This window comes from Salmo salar, chromosome 14 (assembly GCF_965601325.2).
Source record: "Salmo salar chromosome 14, fSalSal1, whole genome shotgun sequence".
In the NCBI taxonomy this organism is placed as follows: domain Eukaryota; kingdom Metazoa; phylum Chordata; class Actinopteri; order Salmoniformes; family Salmonidae; genus Salmo; species Salmo salar.
The window spans coordinates 35518863-35537846 of NC_138304.1; the positions used below are offsets into that span (position 1 = coordinate 35518863).

The window sequence follows — 18984 nt, forward strand, 5'->3', positions numbered from 1 at the left end:
TTGATTATCTTTGTGTGATTTTGTTGTCAGCACATTCAACTATGTAAAGAAAAAAGTATTTAATAAGATTATTTCTTTCATTCAGATCTAGGATGTGTTGTTTAAGTGTTCCCTTTATTTTTTTGAGCAGTATATATCATATATATTATATATATATGTTTTTTTTAACTGCATTGTTGGTTAGGGGCTCGTAAGTAAGCATTTCACTGTAAGGTCTACACCTGTTGTATTTGGCATATGTGACCAGTACAATTTGATATGTGATCTTTGTCAAATATATCTGTTTTGGCTTCTTGCGGTCAGTTTGCAGTCTACAAATTATTTGTCATTACTGTATGTTCCGGCCCCCTGACCATCGTCTCCAGAATTTAAAAAATTTATAAAAATAAAAAAATCAGCCCACGGCTGAATCTAGTTGATGATTTCTGAAATATACTTTTGAAAAAGGTACATACTGTATAGTATGTAGTTATTAGGGGTAGTAGGAAGCAGCTCTATTTTACAGTGGGAACCACTTGTCCCATTGTCCACTGAACTGCAGTATGTAAGGCAATATGTAGGGTATTCTAGTTCAGAGTAGTGCTTGTTGTGGCATCAAATATAACCAGTTAAACATCCTGTAAGTATGTGTGTCACCACATTGTTGTACTTATCTAACCAACTCGTCGTCCCCATCCCTTCTTTTTCCTTCTCTTCAACCTCCACTTCCTCCCTCCTTAGTTGGATGAAAAGGCCGAGGTGTGGGAATCCAGACAAACTAAAAGGCAACTCGAGGTCGCGGAAGCGGAGGTACGCGCTGACGGGGCAGAAGTGGCAACGAACACATATCACTTACAGGTGAGACACGTGGGCCGGCACATGCACCTACACACATCACCTACAGGTGAGTGACGTTAGTCAACTATTATTATAGGGTTCCATGTTTGTCAGTGTAGCTATTCATTTGTGCTCTCTCTCTCTTCCACGCTCTTTCTCCTTGGTCTCATATGCCCTCTGCATTTCCTTGGATACAGCACATATGGGTGCACACACACACAAATTGATTTACACAGAATAAAAGTTGTGTGTAAATAGAAGTCAAGTCAGAGAACAGAATAAAGTTATGGAATGTTTTTCAACCTTCTTTGCATTCCTTTGCAGTTAATTTTTGTTTGCATTTTAAGAATACCAGCAGACAAACTACTTCATTTTAATAGCAAGGATGATCGAGGACGAGGACAACTTTTCTCTCGTCCAATTCTCTAAGATCCTCTATGTAAATCATCCAATAATCTTAACCAAAATATTCAAATTCCCCATCTTATCACGCGTGATTGCTAATGGGGTCTGAGAGAGCAGGATAACGGGTCCTCCACAGCGCAGTGGGAAATTGACAGTTTACAGCCGTCATAGACGATAACTCTGTCAATTTATTCAAATCCTTCCTTCCTTCTTGCATGTGAATTGATGAGGCACCTCTTCTAATGGAATGTCAGTCTGCTTGGCTGTGCTGTCTGGCTGCACTCGCTCTGTAAAAATGAGAATCTTCTTCCCCTCATTTTCTCTCTCTCACTCTCTCCGTCTGCAAACGACTGATAACGACAGCTATGTTAAAAGTGCAGTGAAAGCTGCTGGGCTTGTTGCAATAGTTTAAAAGTTAAACTTTTAGAGTGCCTCATCATCTATTTTAGAGAATATTCTCCCCAGGCAATAGTGGGAGAGGTGGTTTGAATTTGGGCAGATATGTGCTTCTGTCTGTTTTTCTATATTTTTTATGCTGTTTGTGGGGGGCTGCTTTGTGCTAAAGCTGTGATGTGAAATGTAGCAAGGTGTTAAATATTTTCTTCCAATTATTGTCAATGTCTTATATTGTCTTACCAGTGCACAATGGCTCTTGTCTAACTGGTGGTACCATCCAACCCTACAATAATCCCCACCCCCCCCCACCCAGGATGGATCACACAATCTGTTTTCCACTCTTTTATATTTTGTCTCTATTTGTCTCCTAACATCAGGGCCCAGACTCACAAAACCTAAGAAGACACTTCTTCTTTACTGCTATGTTTTCCTTAAGTTTAGACTTATCAAGTTAAGCAAAGTTGCTATTCCTCAAAACGGTTATTGGAAATGTTCTAAGCGAAATGTTCTAAGCGAAAAGTTAAGCAAAACTGAGATTCTTTACATTTCTTTGGGGTGGGATTTGTTTGATAAGTATCACTATTACTGCAGATATATTATGGACATTTTCTGAAGTTGTAGTCCCAAAAAATCTAACATATATCATATGTTTCTTCTTAGGCAAAATGTGAAGAAATTCGATTATTGTAAATCTTTTTAATTCCAAGATGGCTAAATCCTTTTCTTAAATTCATGGCAGTGAGAGAATAAGCTCATGAAAGCAATTGAACATGTTTAATTCACTCACAAACTCTGAAAGTTTCAGTATTGATTATTTTAAACCCAGGAACATGTTTTAGAACAGTAATCTCAGTAGGAAATATGCTAACATGATTGCCATTTCTAGCTTGATAGCTAGCTAAATTGGTTGCCTAGCAACAAACATCTTAAGAAGCAGGGGCGTAACTTTGGTTTTAGAAGTGGGGGGGACATCATTTTTTATCTAGATGGATAAACACTCCAAACAGCCTACCCGACCACTCGGAGGCATCTGCATGGTCCTAAAGCACACCGTTTCCTTGTTTTGTATCACATTCCAATGATAAAACTGGGGGAAATGCAATTTCAGAATATGGGGGGACTTGTAAGACGATATGTGAGAAGTTCATAAGATAATTAAATCTTAAGATATTGTTGAGCAATTGCACTTACAAATTATCCCATGAACTTCTTATTTTTTTTCTTAAGAAGTTTCTTAATTGTTGCATAAGAAGTGTTTTGTGAATCTGGGCTGAGGTCTTTATTGTAAAAACATGCTGTCGATGTAAATACAAATATGTTCTTAATTGACTCACCCCTTCTTCCTCCCTCAGCATAAAGAACGTCACTCCCAAAGTGGGCGCCAGGGAGACTCACGATGCCATCCGGCGTGCGTTTGATGTGTGGCAAGGGGTGACGCCGCTCCGCTTCGAGGCTGTCCCCTACAGCGCCCTGGAGAGCGGCCGGCGGGACGTGGACATCACCATCATCTTCGCCTCAGGTGAGAATTGTATGGTGTTGCTGTGGAGAGGAAACTGTATCTGAAACAATAATGAGTGTACAAAACATTAGGAACACGTTCCTAATATTGAGTTTCACCCCCTTTTGCCCTCCGAACAGCCTCAATTCATGTGGACTTTACAAGGTGTCGAAAGTGTTCCACAGGGATGTTGGCCCATGTTGACTACAATGCTTCCCATTTTTGATACACACAGAAAACTGTTGAGTGTGAAAATTCCAACAGCGTTGCGGTTCTTGACACACTCAAACTGGTGCGCCTGAAACCTACCACCATACCCCGTTCAAATGCACTTAAATCTTTTGTCTTGCCCATTCACCCTCTGAATGGCACACATACACAATGTCTCAAATGTCTCAAGGCTTAACAATCCTTATTTAACCTGTCTCCTTTCCTTCATCAACACTGATTGAAGTGAATTTAGCAAGTGACATTAATATGGGAACATAGCTTTCACCTGGATTCACCTGATCAGTCTGTCATGGAAAGAGCAGGTGTTCCTAATGTTTTGGGTACTTAGTGTATATCTGTTGCCCTAATTCCGTTTTCCTAATGTAAACTTTGAAGTTAAAATAAATTGATCTCACCTCAGGTTTCCACGGTGACAGCTCACCCTTTGACGGCGAGGGGGGGTTCCTAGCCCATGCCTACTTCCCGGGCCCTGGGATTGGAGGGGACACCCACTTTGATTCAGATGAACCCTGGACCCTAGGGAACCCCAACCATGACGGTGAGAGATGGAGGTGTGGGGGTTAGAGAGAGAGAGAGAGAGAGAGAGAGGAGAGAGAGAGAGAGAGAGGAACAGATGGAAAAAGGAATATGGTTGTGAGAGAATCATATCAAAATCTAATGCCATAGAAGAAAACAAATATATACAGTCTGCATTTGATCATGCTGTATTGCACAGCACAAGGGCCCAGATTCACAAAACGTTAAGAAATTTCTTCTTAAAAGGTGCGACACATTTTTTGCATTGTAATTTCAGAAAATGTCAATAATATACAGTACCAGCCAAGGGTTTGGACACACCTACTCATTCAAGGGTTTTTCTTTATTTTTACTATATTGTAGAATAATAGTGAAGCCATCAGAACTATGAAATAACACATATGGAATCATGTAGTAACCAAAAAAGTGTTCAACAAATAAAAATATATTTTAGATAATTCAAAGTAGCCACCTTTTGCCTTGATGACAGCTTTGCACACTCTTGGCATTCTCACAACCAGCTTCACCTGGAATGCTTCTCCAACAATTGAAGGAGTTCTCACATATGCTGAGCACTTGTTGGCTGCTTTTCCATCACTCTGCAGTCCAACTCATCCCAAACCATCTCGATTGGGTTGAGGTCAGGTGATTGTGGAGGCCAGGTCATCTGTTGCAGCACTCCATCACTCTCCATCTTGGTCAAATAGCCCTTACACAGCCTGGAAGTGTGTTGGGTCATTTTCTTGTCGAAAATCAAATGATAGTCCCACTAAGTGCAAACCAGATGGGATGGCGTATCGCTGCAGAATGCTGTGGTAGCCAAGCTGGTTAAGTGTGCCTTGAAGTCTAAATAAATTATAGTGTCACCAGCAAAGCACCCCCACGCCTCCTCCTCCATGCTTCACGGTGGAAACCACACAAGCAGAGATAATCCGTTAACCTACTCTGCGTCTCACGAAGACACAGCGGTTGGAACTAAAAATCTCTAATTTGGACTCATCAGACGATAAGACAGATTTCCACCGGTCTAATGTCCATTGCTCATGTTTCTTGACCCAGGCAAGTCTCTTCTTATTATTGGTGTCCTTTAGTAGTGGTATCTTTGCAGCAATTTCACCACGAAGGTATAAGGGCACAAGGCGAGACCCAAATGCAGACACAGGAGGCAGATGGTTGAGCTCCGTTATTTATTATAGCGAAAGGGGTAGGCAAAAGGCAGGTTGGGTACAGGCGAAAGTTTGTAAACCAGGTCAGAGTCCAAACGGTACAAGACGATAGGCAAGCTCGAGGTCAGGGCCAGCAGGGGTTCAGTAACCAGGTCAAAGTCCAAACGGTACAAGACGATATGCAGGCTCGTGGTCAGGCAGGTGGGCTCAGAGTCAACACGTCTGCCACACTGATCCTTAACACTGGGGCCCCACAGTTAGTCCCCACCTGTATTCCCTGTTCACCCACGACTGCGTGGCCAAACATGACTCCAATACCACCATTAAGTTTGCTGACGGCACAACAGTGGTAGGCCTGATCACCGACAACGATGAGATGGCCTATAGGGAGGAGGTCAGAGAACTGGCAGTGTAGTGCCAGGACAACCACCTCTCCCTCAATGTGAGCAAGACAAAGGAGCTGATCGTGGACTACGGGAAAAGGCAGGCCGAACAGGCCCCCATTACCATCGATGGGGCTGTAGTGGAGCGGGTCGAGAGTTTCAAGTTCCTTGGTGTCCACATCACCAACAAACAATCATGGTCCAAACATACCAAGACAGTCGAGAAGAGGGCACGATAAAACCTTTTCCCCTCAGGAGACTGAAAAGATCAAACTGCTTCGTGACTCCCTGCGTCTACATGACAAAATAACACCTCACCACATGGAAGCAGCAGTTGATCAAGACATCTCCCAGATGCAGATCATGACTAGCTGGCTCAACTGAGACGGGTATGGAAGAGGTCCTCTATTCTTCAATGTCTCGGGCGGAGGATTCTCTCCTATGTGTCGATCCAGCATCCCGGCCCATCCAGCAGTCCATCCAGGTCAGCAAGGTCCGTTTGTCCCTCCCGGACAAATACGACGGGACTCCATCAAAATGCCGTGGCTTCCTACTCCAGTGCTCCCTCTATTTCGCTCATCAGATGGGAGCCCCCACCACCGAGAGGTGCAAGGTTGCCATGGTTATTTCCCTGCTGATTGGACGGAGTTGGCGTGTGGTGAGGTGTTATTTTGTCATGTAGACGCAGGGAGTCAGGAAGCAGTTTGAGAGTTTAATATAAACAAACACGTACCGCTACAAAAACAAGGAACGCGTCTGAACATGGAAACCAAGACAATAACGCCTGATGGGAATTTAAGAAATGTTAATGTATAATGAGGGCATTACCTGAATCTATTCTATACGGTATAGGCTTTAACAAAATATTAATTAAAATATGAATAGGCCTATCATAGATTAGGCCTTTACTTTGAATAAAGAGGGACAATCATTCAAGTTAAGTCTGTGAAATGAATGTAGCTTTGGAAAAAGTACATTTCAATCCGGCCATAGAGTATAGCCTAATCAGAGGCCCGAAAATAAGCCTGATCTGAGGCAGCTTGGTCTTTGATTCTCGTGCATCTGTCACGATCGTGAGGTGAGACGGACCAAGGTGCAGCGTGATTGGAGTTCCACATCTTTATTTTAGTGAAACTTAAACAAACCAAGAAACAAACAACGACCGTGAGGTACCGTAGTGCTACATGCACTCACTCAAAACAATATCCCACAAAACACATGTGGGGAAAAAGGCTACCTAAATATGATCCCCAATTAGAGGCAACGATTACCAGCTGCCTCTAATTGGGAACCATACAACTCACCAACATAGAAATACAATGACTAGAACACCCCCCTAGTCACGCTCTGACCTAAACACCATAGAGAACCAAGGGCTCTCTATGGTCAGGGTGTGACAGCATCAGCTTGGTAAATCCTCAAGGGAGAGCAGACAGTGCATTATATGAACAGAGCACTGCATAAATTGGCCCAAAAAATAATAACAATATTATTTATTTTGGGGGGGTGTGGGGAGAAAAGTGAAGCGGGGTATCTGTTAAACAGTAAAGTTTGTCTGGCCTGATGTGAGAAAATAAGCACTGAATAATGTAGGGAATCTTTCATCTAAATCGCTGTGGAATATATTTTCAATAACAAACAATATCGTTTTTACAGCTGTTTGAAGCTGGTGGACCAAAACCGAAAGTAAAAGGCTCAACTCACAATTGAAATTGAGCAAACGCTGTGTAATTTTAGCAACCAGGAAATTAAAGAGCGATTTCCACTAGATAACACAGCCACAACGTCAGAACAACAAAATATGTCGCTCCTGCAAGAGAAATCCATAGGCGAACATCGCAGCCAATCACAGCACTGGTGGGTAAGTATCACTATTACTGCAGATATATTATGGACATTTTCTGAAATTGCAATCCCTACATATAAACATATATAATATGTTTCTTCTTATGCAAAAAGTGAAGAAGAAATTAGATTCTTGTAAATGTTCTTAATTCCAAGATATCTAAACCCTTGTCTTAAACTCAGGGCAGTAAGATAATAAGCTAATGAAAGCAATTTAACATGTTTAAGTCACTCACAAACGTCATCTGAAAGTTTCAGTATTGATTATTTTAAACCCCAAAACATGTTTTAGAACAATAATCGCTGTATAAAAAAATACTAGATAGCAAGCTAAATCGGTTGCCAAGCGACAATATTTTTGTAATGAGTGTGCTGAGAGTCGGGATGCAAGTACAAGGAGTGACTGTTTTAATAAATAAACAAAACAATAAACACAAAACACAAACAATGCACCGACATGAAACAGAGTCAATAACACCTGAGGTAAGAACCAAGGGGAGTGACAGATATAGGGAAGATAATCAAGAAGGTGATGGAGTCCAGGTGAGTGTCATAAGGTGCTGGTGCACTTGACGATGGTGACAGGGATAATCAGCAGCCTGATGACCTAGAGGCCAGAGAGGGAGTATACGTAACAGTACCCCCTCCCGGACGCGCGGCTCCAGCCGCAGGATGCCGACAAAGGGAATGAACCCGAGGATCAGGAGCGGACCGGTCACCCCTGCTGAAGCGCAGGAACCTGTCGAGCCGGCTGGGGCGCGGGAACCTGTTAACCCGGCTGGGGCACGGGAACCTGTCGAGCCGGCTGAGGCGGGGGAGCCTGGCGATCCGGCTGAGGCATGAAGGCCCGTCGAGCCAGCTGAGGCAGGGGAGCCTGGCGATCCGGCTGAGGAATGAGAGCCTGTAGCGGCTCCCAGACTCAACATCATTCCTGACACTGACACAAAAACAAAAAACACTCCCTGATGCTTCCTTTAGGTGAGGTGTTATTCTGTAACTAGTGCGCTGAGAGTCGGGAAGCATGTACAGGGAGTGAGTGTTTAAATAAATAAACACGAAACACAAACAACGCACCAACATGAAACAGTCAATAACACCTGAGGAAAGAACCAAGGGGAGTGACAGATATAGGGAAGATAATCAAGAAGGTGATGGAGTCCAGGTGTAAAAAAAAAAATCTAACCACATTTTTAGCTCCGGTACCGCTTGCCGTGTGGTAGCAGAACAGTCTATGACTAGGGTGGCTGGAGTCTTTGACAATTTTTAGGGCCTTCTTCTGACACCGCCTGGTATAGAGGTCCTGGATGGCAGGAAGCTTGGCCCCAGTGATGTACTGGGCCGTTCGCACTACCCTCTGTAGTGCCTTGCGGTCGGAGGCCGAGCAGTTGCCATACCAGGCAGTGATGCAACCAGTCAGGATGCTCTCGATGGTGCAGCTGTAGAACCTTTTGAGGATCTGAGGACCCATGCCAAATCTTTTCGGTCTCCTGAGGGGAATAGTTTTGTCATGCCCACTTCATTACTGTCATGGTGTGCTTGGACCATGTTAGTTTGTTGGTGATGTGGACACCAAGGAACTTGAAGCTCTCAACCTGCTCCACTGCAGCCCCATCGATGAGAATGGGGGCGTGCTCGGTACTCTTTTTCCTGTAGTCCACAATCATCACCTTTGTCTTGATCACGTTGAGGGAGAGGTCGCTGTCCTGGCACCACACGGTCAGGTCTCTGACCTCCTCCCAATAGGCTGTCTCGTTGTTATCGGTAATCAGGCCTACCACTGTTGTGTCATCGGCAAATTGAATGATGGTGTTGGAGTCGTGCCTGGCCATGCAGTCATGAGTGAACAGGGAATACAGGAGGGGGCTGAGCATGCATCCCTGAGGGGCCCCTGTGTTGAGGACCAGCATAGCGGATGTGTTGTTAGAGGCCGGAGAGGGAGTATACGTGACAATTTTTAAGAAGATGGCTAATAAGTTCGTAAGAAGATATTTGAGAAGTTTGTAAGAAAATCGTGAAATCTTAAGATATTGTTGAGGAATTGCACTTATGAACTTCGTTTTTTTCTTAAGAAGCTTCTTATGTTTTTGAGTAAGTTGTGTTTTGTGAATCTGCACCCAGGTCATTGTGCAGAGCCTATCCCTGCCACAAGAATAAACACTCACATTTCTACTGTGTTATGGTGAGGGAGTGTATTGTACCGTAGCTGCAGGGCAGGGCAGGGCAGGGTGGAGGGTGGATCCAGCCTGCAGCCCTGGAGAGCTGCAGCTTGAAGACGGTAATCAGATCCCTCTCTCAGCCCTGTCGGCCTCCATCCATCCACCGTCAGGCAGCACTTTACTTTAATTACCCTGCTGCCAACCTGCTCTGCTCTGACTGCTGTTAGTGAAGCCTGCGGGACAGCACATCTAGAGGGCTGTCAAAGCCAGAGGCCCGTCAGGAAGCACTAACTGCATCCAGGGCAGCCAGAATGGATATGTGCACGGCACAACACTGCCACTTAGATAGACCTGGATCTCCATGCACCTGGATCTCCGTGCACCTGGATCTCCGTGCACCTGGATCTCCGTGCACCTGGATCTCCGTGCTCCTGAATCTCTGTGCTTCTGGCTGGATTAGATATCATGTTGTTAAGGGCAGCCACCTCCCGGGGATATCTTCAGTCACATGCTATAGAGAGAAACTGTATGTGGTAGATTTTTCCAAAGCGAACACAAAATCAACCTGACACTATTATTACACTGAATGCTGACAGTACCATGGAGTCATGCACATATTATTACTGTGGTCCTGCTGGTGGGTGTGTGTGTGTGTGTGTGTGTGTGTGTGTGTGTGTGTGTGTGTGTGTGTGTGTGTGTGTGTGTGTGTGTGTGTGTGTGTGTGGGTGTGTGTGTGCGTGTGTGTTGTATAGCAGGACATGATGAGTGTTCCAATGCCCTGGGCAGGGACCACTCTTCTCTGTGTAAGCTGTGGCTCCTGAAGTCTCGTCCCAGCCGCAATAACCTCTTTCTAACCTTGTGTTTGATGTATTTGATACCATTCCACCTATTCCACTCCAGTCATTACCACGTGCCTGTCCTCCACCAGGTAAGGTGCCACCAACCTCCTGTGGTGTGTGCGTGCGTGTGTGTTTCTAATCCATAGTCTCTATCGCCCTTCCCAGGTAATGACCTGTTCCTGGTGGCAGTCCATGAGCTGGGTCATGCCCTTGGCCTGGAGCACTCCAATGACCCCACAGCCATCATGGCTCCCTTCTATCAGTACATGGACACAGAGAACTTTAAACTACCTCACGATGACCTTCAGGGCATCCAGAAAATCTATGGTACTGTGTCTATCTATGGTACTGAATTTCCTACATTTTATTTTATTATAAGCATGCCCTCAATATCTGTTCAGTACACTAAACCAAGTAGTGTGTTAATATTTGTCTTTTGTACATGTTTTTTTTAAATGAGTTTCATTGTTTTCATTGAAGGAACAAATGTTAAATGATAATGTTAAATGATAATGTTCAATGATAATGTTCCATGACAAAATAATTACAATGATAATGTTATTTTTTGATGCCCTTAGCTAGTTAGCTGGCTACGCTAATGTGTCCCATTCATCTCCAGGTCCACCAGACAGGTCCACCCAGCCCACCAGAGCCCCACCCACGGCCCCTCCCCCACGCTTCCACCCCCCCTCGGAACCCCGTAAGCACGACCGCCAGGTCCGGCCCCACCGTCCTCCTCAGGGCGCAAAACCCTCCAACCCCAACGCCAAACCCAACATCTGTGACGGAGGCTTCAACACCCTGGCCATCCTCAGACAGGAGCTGTTCGTATTCAAGGTAGGTTGGCATGTACAGATACTGTATGATGTACCCTTGTCTAACCTATATAATCTCATAAACACAGTGTTAAAAAGGTATGTTTGCATGAGGAGGTAGAGATGGGCACTGAAGGGTTTCAGTGGAATCAATCACTCTTGGTATTAGACAACAAAGCAGGTTTCAGAGTTGAGGTAATACTACAGTAGAGAGAAGGGGATGAATATGATGAAAAAGATCATGTGTTTTTGTCTACATGTGTGTAGGACCAGTGGTTCTGGAGGGTGAGGGACAACTCGGTGGTCCCTGGCTACCCTATGGAGATCAACTTCTTCTGGAGAGGCCTGCCCGCCAAGATCGACGCAGTCTACGAAAACAGCGAGGGGAAGTTTGTCTTCTTCAAAGGTGAGAGAAGGAGAGAAATGAGAGATGGAGGGGAGAGAAAGAGGAGATGAAATTTAGCTTATTTTGCTCTTGTATCAACAGAAAGTAGCATTAGGTTTGAAGGTTAGTTAGAGGAGAGCAATTTAGAGAGAATGACAGAGCAAAGTATTTTGTATGTGTCACGGTTGTCGTATGGATTGGACCAAAACGCAGCAGGAATATGTATACTCATCTTTTTATTTTGAAGAAGGAGAAACAACTAAATACGTATACAAAAAATAACAAACCGAAACAGTCCTGTCAGGTGCAACAAACACTAAACAAGGAACAACTACCCACAAAATCCCATAGGAAAACACCCCTCTGAAATAGGACCTTCAATTAGAAGCAACTAGGAAAAGCTGCTTCCAATTGAAGGTCCACCCAATAAACATCACATAGAAATAGACACACTAGAACTAACAAAGAACATAGCCCAAAAAACTCTGAAACACTCTAAACAAACACCCCTCTTAAATTTGAACATAGCCCAACAAACCCCGAAACACTCTAAACAAACACCCCCTGCCACGTCCTGACCAAACTACAATAACAAATAACCCCTTATACTGGTCAGGACGTGACAGTTTGTTGTCATCACAGTGTCATACACTGTAAAAAAATATATAAATATTTTTTTTGTTTACTCAACTTTTTGGTCAAAGTGTTACCAGAATTTAACATTTTTAGTTCCAACATGAGATAACATTGACAAAATTTAAGTCAACTTACTTTTTGTGTTTTCTCAATTTGTCTCAAATCTTCATTCAACTAGAAATTATTATTTTGGCAGAAATGCCAGAAAATGCTTCGGAACTACAGTGAGGGAAAAAAGTATTTGATCCCCTGCTGATTTTGTACGTTTGCCCACTGACAAAGAAATGATCAGTCTATAATTTTAATATTAGGTTTATTTGAACTGTGAGAGACAGAATAACAACAACAAAAAATCCGGAAAAACGCATGTAAAAAATGTTCTAAATTGATTTGCATTTTAATGAGGGAAATAAGTATTTGACCCCCTCTCAATCAGAAAGATTTCTGGCTCCCAGGTGTCTTTTATACAGGTAACGAGCTGAGATTAGGAGCACACTCTTAAAGGGAGTGCTCCTAATCTCAGCTTGTTACCAGTATAAAAGACACCTGTCCACAGAAGCAATCAATCAATCAGATTCCAAACTCTCCACCATGGCCAAGACCAAAGAGCTCTCCAAGGATGTCAGGGACAAGATTGTAGACCTACACAAGGCTGGAATGGGCTACAAGACCATCGCCAAGCAGCTTGGTGAGAAGGTGACAACAGTTGGTGCGATTATTCGCAAATGGAAGAAACACAAAAGAACTGTCAATCTCCCTCGGCCTGGGGCTCCATGCAAGATCTCACCTCGTGGAGTTGCAATGATCATGAGAACGGTGAGGAATCAGCCCAGAACTACACGGGAGGATCTTATCAATGATCTCAAGGCAGCTGGGACCATAGCCACCAAGAAAACAATTGGTAACACACTAGGCCGTGAAGGACTGAAATCCTGCAGCGCCCGCAAGGTCCCCCTGCTCAAGAAAGCACATATACATGCCCATCTGAGGTTTGCCAATGAACATCTAAATGATTCAGAGGACAACTGGGTGAAAGTGTTGTGGTCAGATGAGACCAAAATGGAGCTCTTTGGCATCAACTCAACTCGCCGTGTTTGGAGGAGGAGGAATGCTGCCTATGACCCCAAGAACACCATCCCCACCATCAAACATGGAGGTGGAAACATTATGCTTTGGGGGTGTTTTTCTGCTAAGGGGACAGGACAACTTCACCGCATCAAAGGGATGATGGACGGGGCCATGTACCATCAAATCTTGGGTGAGAACCTCCTTCCCTCACCCAGGGCATTGAAAATGGGTCGTGGCCAAGGCAACAAAGGAGTGGCTCAAGAAGAAGCACATTAAGGTCCTGGAGTGGCCTAACCAGTCTCCAGACCGTAATCCCATAGAAAATCTGTGGAGGGAGCTGAAGGTTCAAGTTGCCAAACATCAGCCTCGAAACCTTAATGTCTTGGAGAAGATCTGCAAAGATGAGTGGGACAAAATCCCTCCTGAGATGTGTGCAAACTACAAGAAACGTCTGACCTCTGTGATTGCCAACAAGGGTTTTGCCACCAAGTACTAAGTCATGTTTTGCAGAGGGGTCAAATACTTATTTCCCTCATTAAAATGCAAATCATTTTATAACATTTTTGACATGCGTTTTTCTGGATTTTTTTGTTGTTATTCTGTCTCTCACTGTTCAAATAAACCTACCATTAAAATTATAGACTGATAATTTCTTTGTCAGTGGGCAAACGTACAAAATCAGCAGGGGATCAAATACTTTTTCCCCTCACTGTAAGTATATCAAATGAATGATGAGAGAATAGTCAGATTAACTGATAATTGTCACAGACATGGTGGTGTAGCAGGAAGATCGGAATGACAACAGCAAGAGGTTGTGAGTTCAAATCCCAGGTGAGGACATGTTGAATATTAAGTACTGTATAAATGAACATCCAAAATGTAATCATGTATGTCAACATGTGTCAAATATGTAAATTGAAAACATTGTATGTTAAAAGCGCTGTGTAACTAGTTCCAAATATTTTTTTTGTAAGATGCCAAAAATATAAATTTCTAGTTGAATGAACATATGAGACAAATTGAGCAAACAAGTAATTTAAAGTGGACCGAATTTTTGCGTATGTTTTCTCATGTTGGGCAACCTAACATTCAGGTTAAACTTTGACCGAAAAGTTGGGTAAACAAAAAAAAGGCTGTGGAACCAGTTATTTAATAATAATTAGTTGAAACAACTAGATTTGTGTGTGTTTTAAATATATATATTTTTTTATAGTGTATTAATAAGTATACCACTTCAATTAGTAGAAATATTGCTAGTATGTTCTAAATAGCATCCATTTTGTTCTGTATGATACTGTACTGTATAATAACGGGTGAGAGTTCAGCCCCTCCTCCATCCCTGCATCCCTCCATCAGGCAGGTTAACATGACATCTGTCCTCCAGCAGGATCACAAAGAGTCTCATGCTTTATTTATTCCCTGATGGAGGAGCTACTTGCTGGACTGGACTTACTCACAGCACTATAGTTGCCCCTTACCGTATCCACTATGATAAAACTACTGTGGAGTAGCTCTTTAATACACACATAACACTATTATTAGCTCTTTAAAATACTCCAACACTATCTTAGCTGTAATATACTGCAACACTATCTTAGCTGTAATATACTCCAACACTATCTTAGCTGTAATATACTCCAACACTATCTTAGCTGTAATATACTGCAACACTATCTTAGCTGTAAAATACTGCAACACTATCTTAGCTGTAATATACTCCAACACTATCTTAGCTGTAAAATACTGCAACACTATCTTTGCTGTAATATACTGCAACACTATCTTAGCTGTAAGTGGTGCAGTGGTCTAAGACACTGCATCTCACTGTAAGAGGTGTCACTGCAGTACCTGGTATGAATCCAGGCTGCATCACATCTGGCCGTGACTGGGAGTCCCATAGGGTGGCACACAATTGGCCCAGCGTCGTCCAGGTTTGGCCGGGGTAGGCTGTCATTCTAAATAAGAATTTGTTCTTAACTGGCTTGCCAAGTTAAATAAAGGTTCAATTAAAATACTCACAACACTATCTTAGTTCTAATATACTCACAATGCTATCTTAGCTCTAATATACTCACAACACTGTCTTATCTCTAATATACTCACAACACTATCCTAACTCTAATATACTCACAACACTATCCTAACTCTAATATACTCACAACGCTAGCTTAGCTCTAATATACTCACAACACTATCTTAGTTCTAATATACTCACAACACTATCTTAGCTCTAATATACTCACAACACTATCTTAGCTCTAATATACTCACAACACTATCGTAGCTCTAATATACTCACAACGCTAGCTCTAATATACTCACAACGCTAGCTTAGCTCTAATATACTCACAACACTCTTAGCTCTAATATACTCACAACGCTAGCTTAGCTCTAATATACTCACAACACTATCTTAGTTCTAATATACTCACAACACTATCCTAACTCTAATGTACTCACAACACTATCTTAGCTCTAATATACTCACAACACTATCTTAGCTCTAATATACTCACAACACTATCCTAACTCTAATATACTCACAACACTATCCTAACTCTAATATACTCACAATGCTATCTTAGCTCTAATATACTCACAACACTATCTTAGCTCTAATAAACTCACAGCACTATCTTAGTTCTAATATACTCACAATGCTATCTTAGCTCTAATATACTCACAACACTATCTTAGCTCTAATATACTCACAACACTATCTTAGCTCTAATATACTCACAACACTATCTTAGCTCTAATATACTCACAACTCTATCTTAGCTCTAATATACTCACAACACTATCTTAGCTCTAATATACTCACAACACTATCTTAGCTCTAATATACTCACAACGCTAGCTTAGCTGTAATATACTCACAACACTATCTTAGCTCTAATATACTCACAACACTATCTTAGTTCTAATATACTCACAACACTATCCTAACTCTAATATACTCACAATGCTATCTTAGCTCTAATATACTCACAACACTATCTTAGCTCTAATATACTCACAACACTATCCTAACTCTAATATACTCACAACACTATCTTAGTTCTAACATACTCACAACACTATCTTAGCTCTAATATACTCACAACACTATCTTAGCTCTAATATACTCACAACACTATCTTAGCTCTAATATACTCACAACACTATCGTAGCTCTAATATACTCACAACGCTAGCTCTAATATACTCACAACGCTAGCTTAGCTCTAATATACTCACAACACTATCTTAGCTCTAATATACTCACAACGCTAGCTTAGCTCTAATATACTCACAACACTATCTTAGTTCTAATATACTCACAACACTATCCTAACTCTAATGTACTCACAACACTATCTTAGCTCTAATATACTCACAACACTATCTTAGCTCTAATATACTCACAACACTATCCTAACTCTAATATACTCACAACACTATCCTAACTCTAATATACTCACAATGCTATCTTAGCTCTAATATACTCACAACACTATCTTAGCTCTAATATACTCACAACACTATCTTAGCTCTAATATACTCACAACACTATCCTAACTCTAATATACTCACAACACTATCTTAGCTCTAATATACTCACAACACTATCTTAGCTCTAATATACTCACAACTCTATCTTAGCTCTAATATACTCACAACACTATCTTAGCTCTAATATACTCACAACACTATCTTAGCTCTAATATACTCACAACGCTAGCTTAGCTCTAATATACTCACAACACTATCTTAGCTCTAATATACTCACAACACTATCTTAGTTCTAATATACTCACAACACTATCCTAACTCTAATATACTCACAACACTATCTTAGCTCTAATAAACTCACAGCACTATCTTAGTTCTAATATACTCACAATGCTATCTTAGCTCTAATATACTCACAACACTATCTTAGCTCTAATATACTCACAGCACTATCTTAGCTCTAATATACTCACAACACTATCTTAGCTCTAATATACTCACAACACTATCTTAGTTCTAATATACTCACAACACTATCCTAACTCTAATATACTCACAATGCTATCTTAGCTCTAATATACTCACAACACTATCTTAGCTCCTAATATACTCACAACACTATCCTAACTCTAATATACTCACAACACTATCTTAGTTCTAACATACTCACAACACTATCTTAGCTCTAATATACTCACAACACCATCTTAGCTCTAATATACTCACAACACTATCTTAGTTCTAATATACTCACAACACTATCCTAACTCTAATATACTCACAATGCTATCTTAGCTCTAATATACTCACAACACTATCTTAGCTCTAATATACTCACAACACTATCCTAACTCTAATATACTCACAACACTATCTTAGTTCTAATATACTCACAACACTATCTTAGCTCTAATATACTCACAACACTATCTTAGCTCTAATATACTCACAACACTATCCTAACTCTAATATACTCACAACACTATCTTAGCTCTAATATACTCACAACACTATCTTAGCTCTAATATACTCACAACTCTATCTTAGCTCTAATATACTCACAACACTATCTTAGCTCTAATATACTCACAACACTATCTTAGCTCTAATATACTCACAACGCTAGCTTAGCTCTAATATACTCACAACACTATCTTAGCTCTAATATACTCACAACACTATCTTAGTTCTAATATACTCACAACACTATCCTAACTCTAATATACTCACAACACTATCTTAGCTCTAATAAACTCACAGCACTATCTTAGTTCTAATATACTCACAATGCTATCTTAGCTCTAATATACTCACAACACTATCTTAGCTCTAATATACTCACAACACTATCTTAGCTCTAATATACTCACAACACTATCTTAGTTCTAATATACTCACAACACTATCCTAACTCTAATATACTCACAATGCTATCTTAGCTCTAATATACTCACAACACTATCTTAGCTCTAATATACTCACAACACTATCCTAACTCTAATATACTCACAACACTATCTTAGTTCTAACATACTCACAACACTATCTTAGCTCTAATATATTCACAACACTATCTTAGCTCTAATATACTCACAACACTATCTTAGCTCTAATATACTCACAACACTATCTTAGCTCTAATATACTCACAACACTATCCTAACTCTAATATACTCACAACACTATCCTAACTCTAATATACTCACAACACTATCTTAGCTCTAATATACTCACAACACTATCTTAGCTCTAATATACTCACAACTCTATCTTAGCTCTAATATACTCACAACGCTAGCTTAGCTCTAATATACTCACAACACTGTAGTAGCTCTTTACGTCTGTCTGAACGATGCTAATAAGGCCTTATTATTAGACTGAATTAAGCAGCTATATGGCAATAATGCTCATCATGTTACTGCAACAAGCAAGGGCTATTTCCTAGCAAAAGTGTAAAACATAATGTTTGGACCCAGGCTCTGTTTGTGATTACTGGACAATTATGACCACTGATCCGTTTGTGACTGTGTTTGTTTTAGGAAACCGGTTCTGGGTGTTCAAAGACACTACTTTGCAGCCCACCTACCCTCAAGACATCTCTCTGTTTGGGAGTGGGATGCCCACCCAGAGTATAGAGACTGCTGTATGGTGGGAGGACGTAGCCAAGACATATTTCTTCAAGGGAGACAGGTCTGTTTGACCTTTTCATTTATCCATTACAATACATTGATTTCGTCCATAGTGAAGGTAAAGTGTAACTTATTCTAGAATTATCCATCTATCTGTTACGTTACATTGGTTTTATCCATAGTGATGGTAGAGTGTAGCTGATTCT

General features: G+C 41.4%; 1 protein-coding gene across 2 annotated transcripts in view; it reads left to right on the top strand.

The window, feature by feature from the left end:
• The window catches only part of mmp16b (matrix metallopeptidase 16b (membrane-inserted)), a 36934-nt gene that overhangs the window by 13800 nt on the left and 4150 nt on the right, over positions 1 to 18984 (top strand). The window contains exons 3-9 of one of the 2 annotated variants that reach the window (XM_082960931.1): positions 721 to 837; positions 2970 to 3136; positions 3747 to 3884; positions 10417 to 10596; positions 10871 to 11088; positions 11334 to 11472; positions 18689 to 18839. In XM_082960931.1, the coding sequence (XP_082817057.1) occupies positions 721 to 837; positions 2970 to 3136; positions 3747 to 3884; positions 10417 to 10596; positions 10871 to 11088; positions 11334 to 11472; positions 18689 to 18839 (1110 nt within the window). The remainder of the gene's footprint in view (positions 1 to 720; positions 838 to 2969; positions 3137 to 3746; positions 3885 to 10416; positions 10597 to 10870; positions 11089 to 11333; positions 11473 to 18688; positions 18840 to 18984) is intronic. The other variant, XM_014140534.3, reaches the window with a different exon arrangement.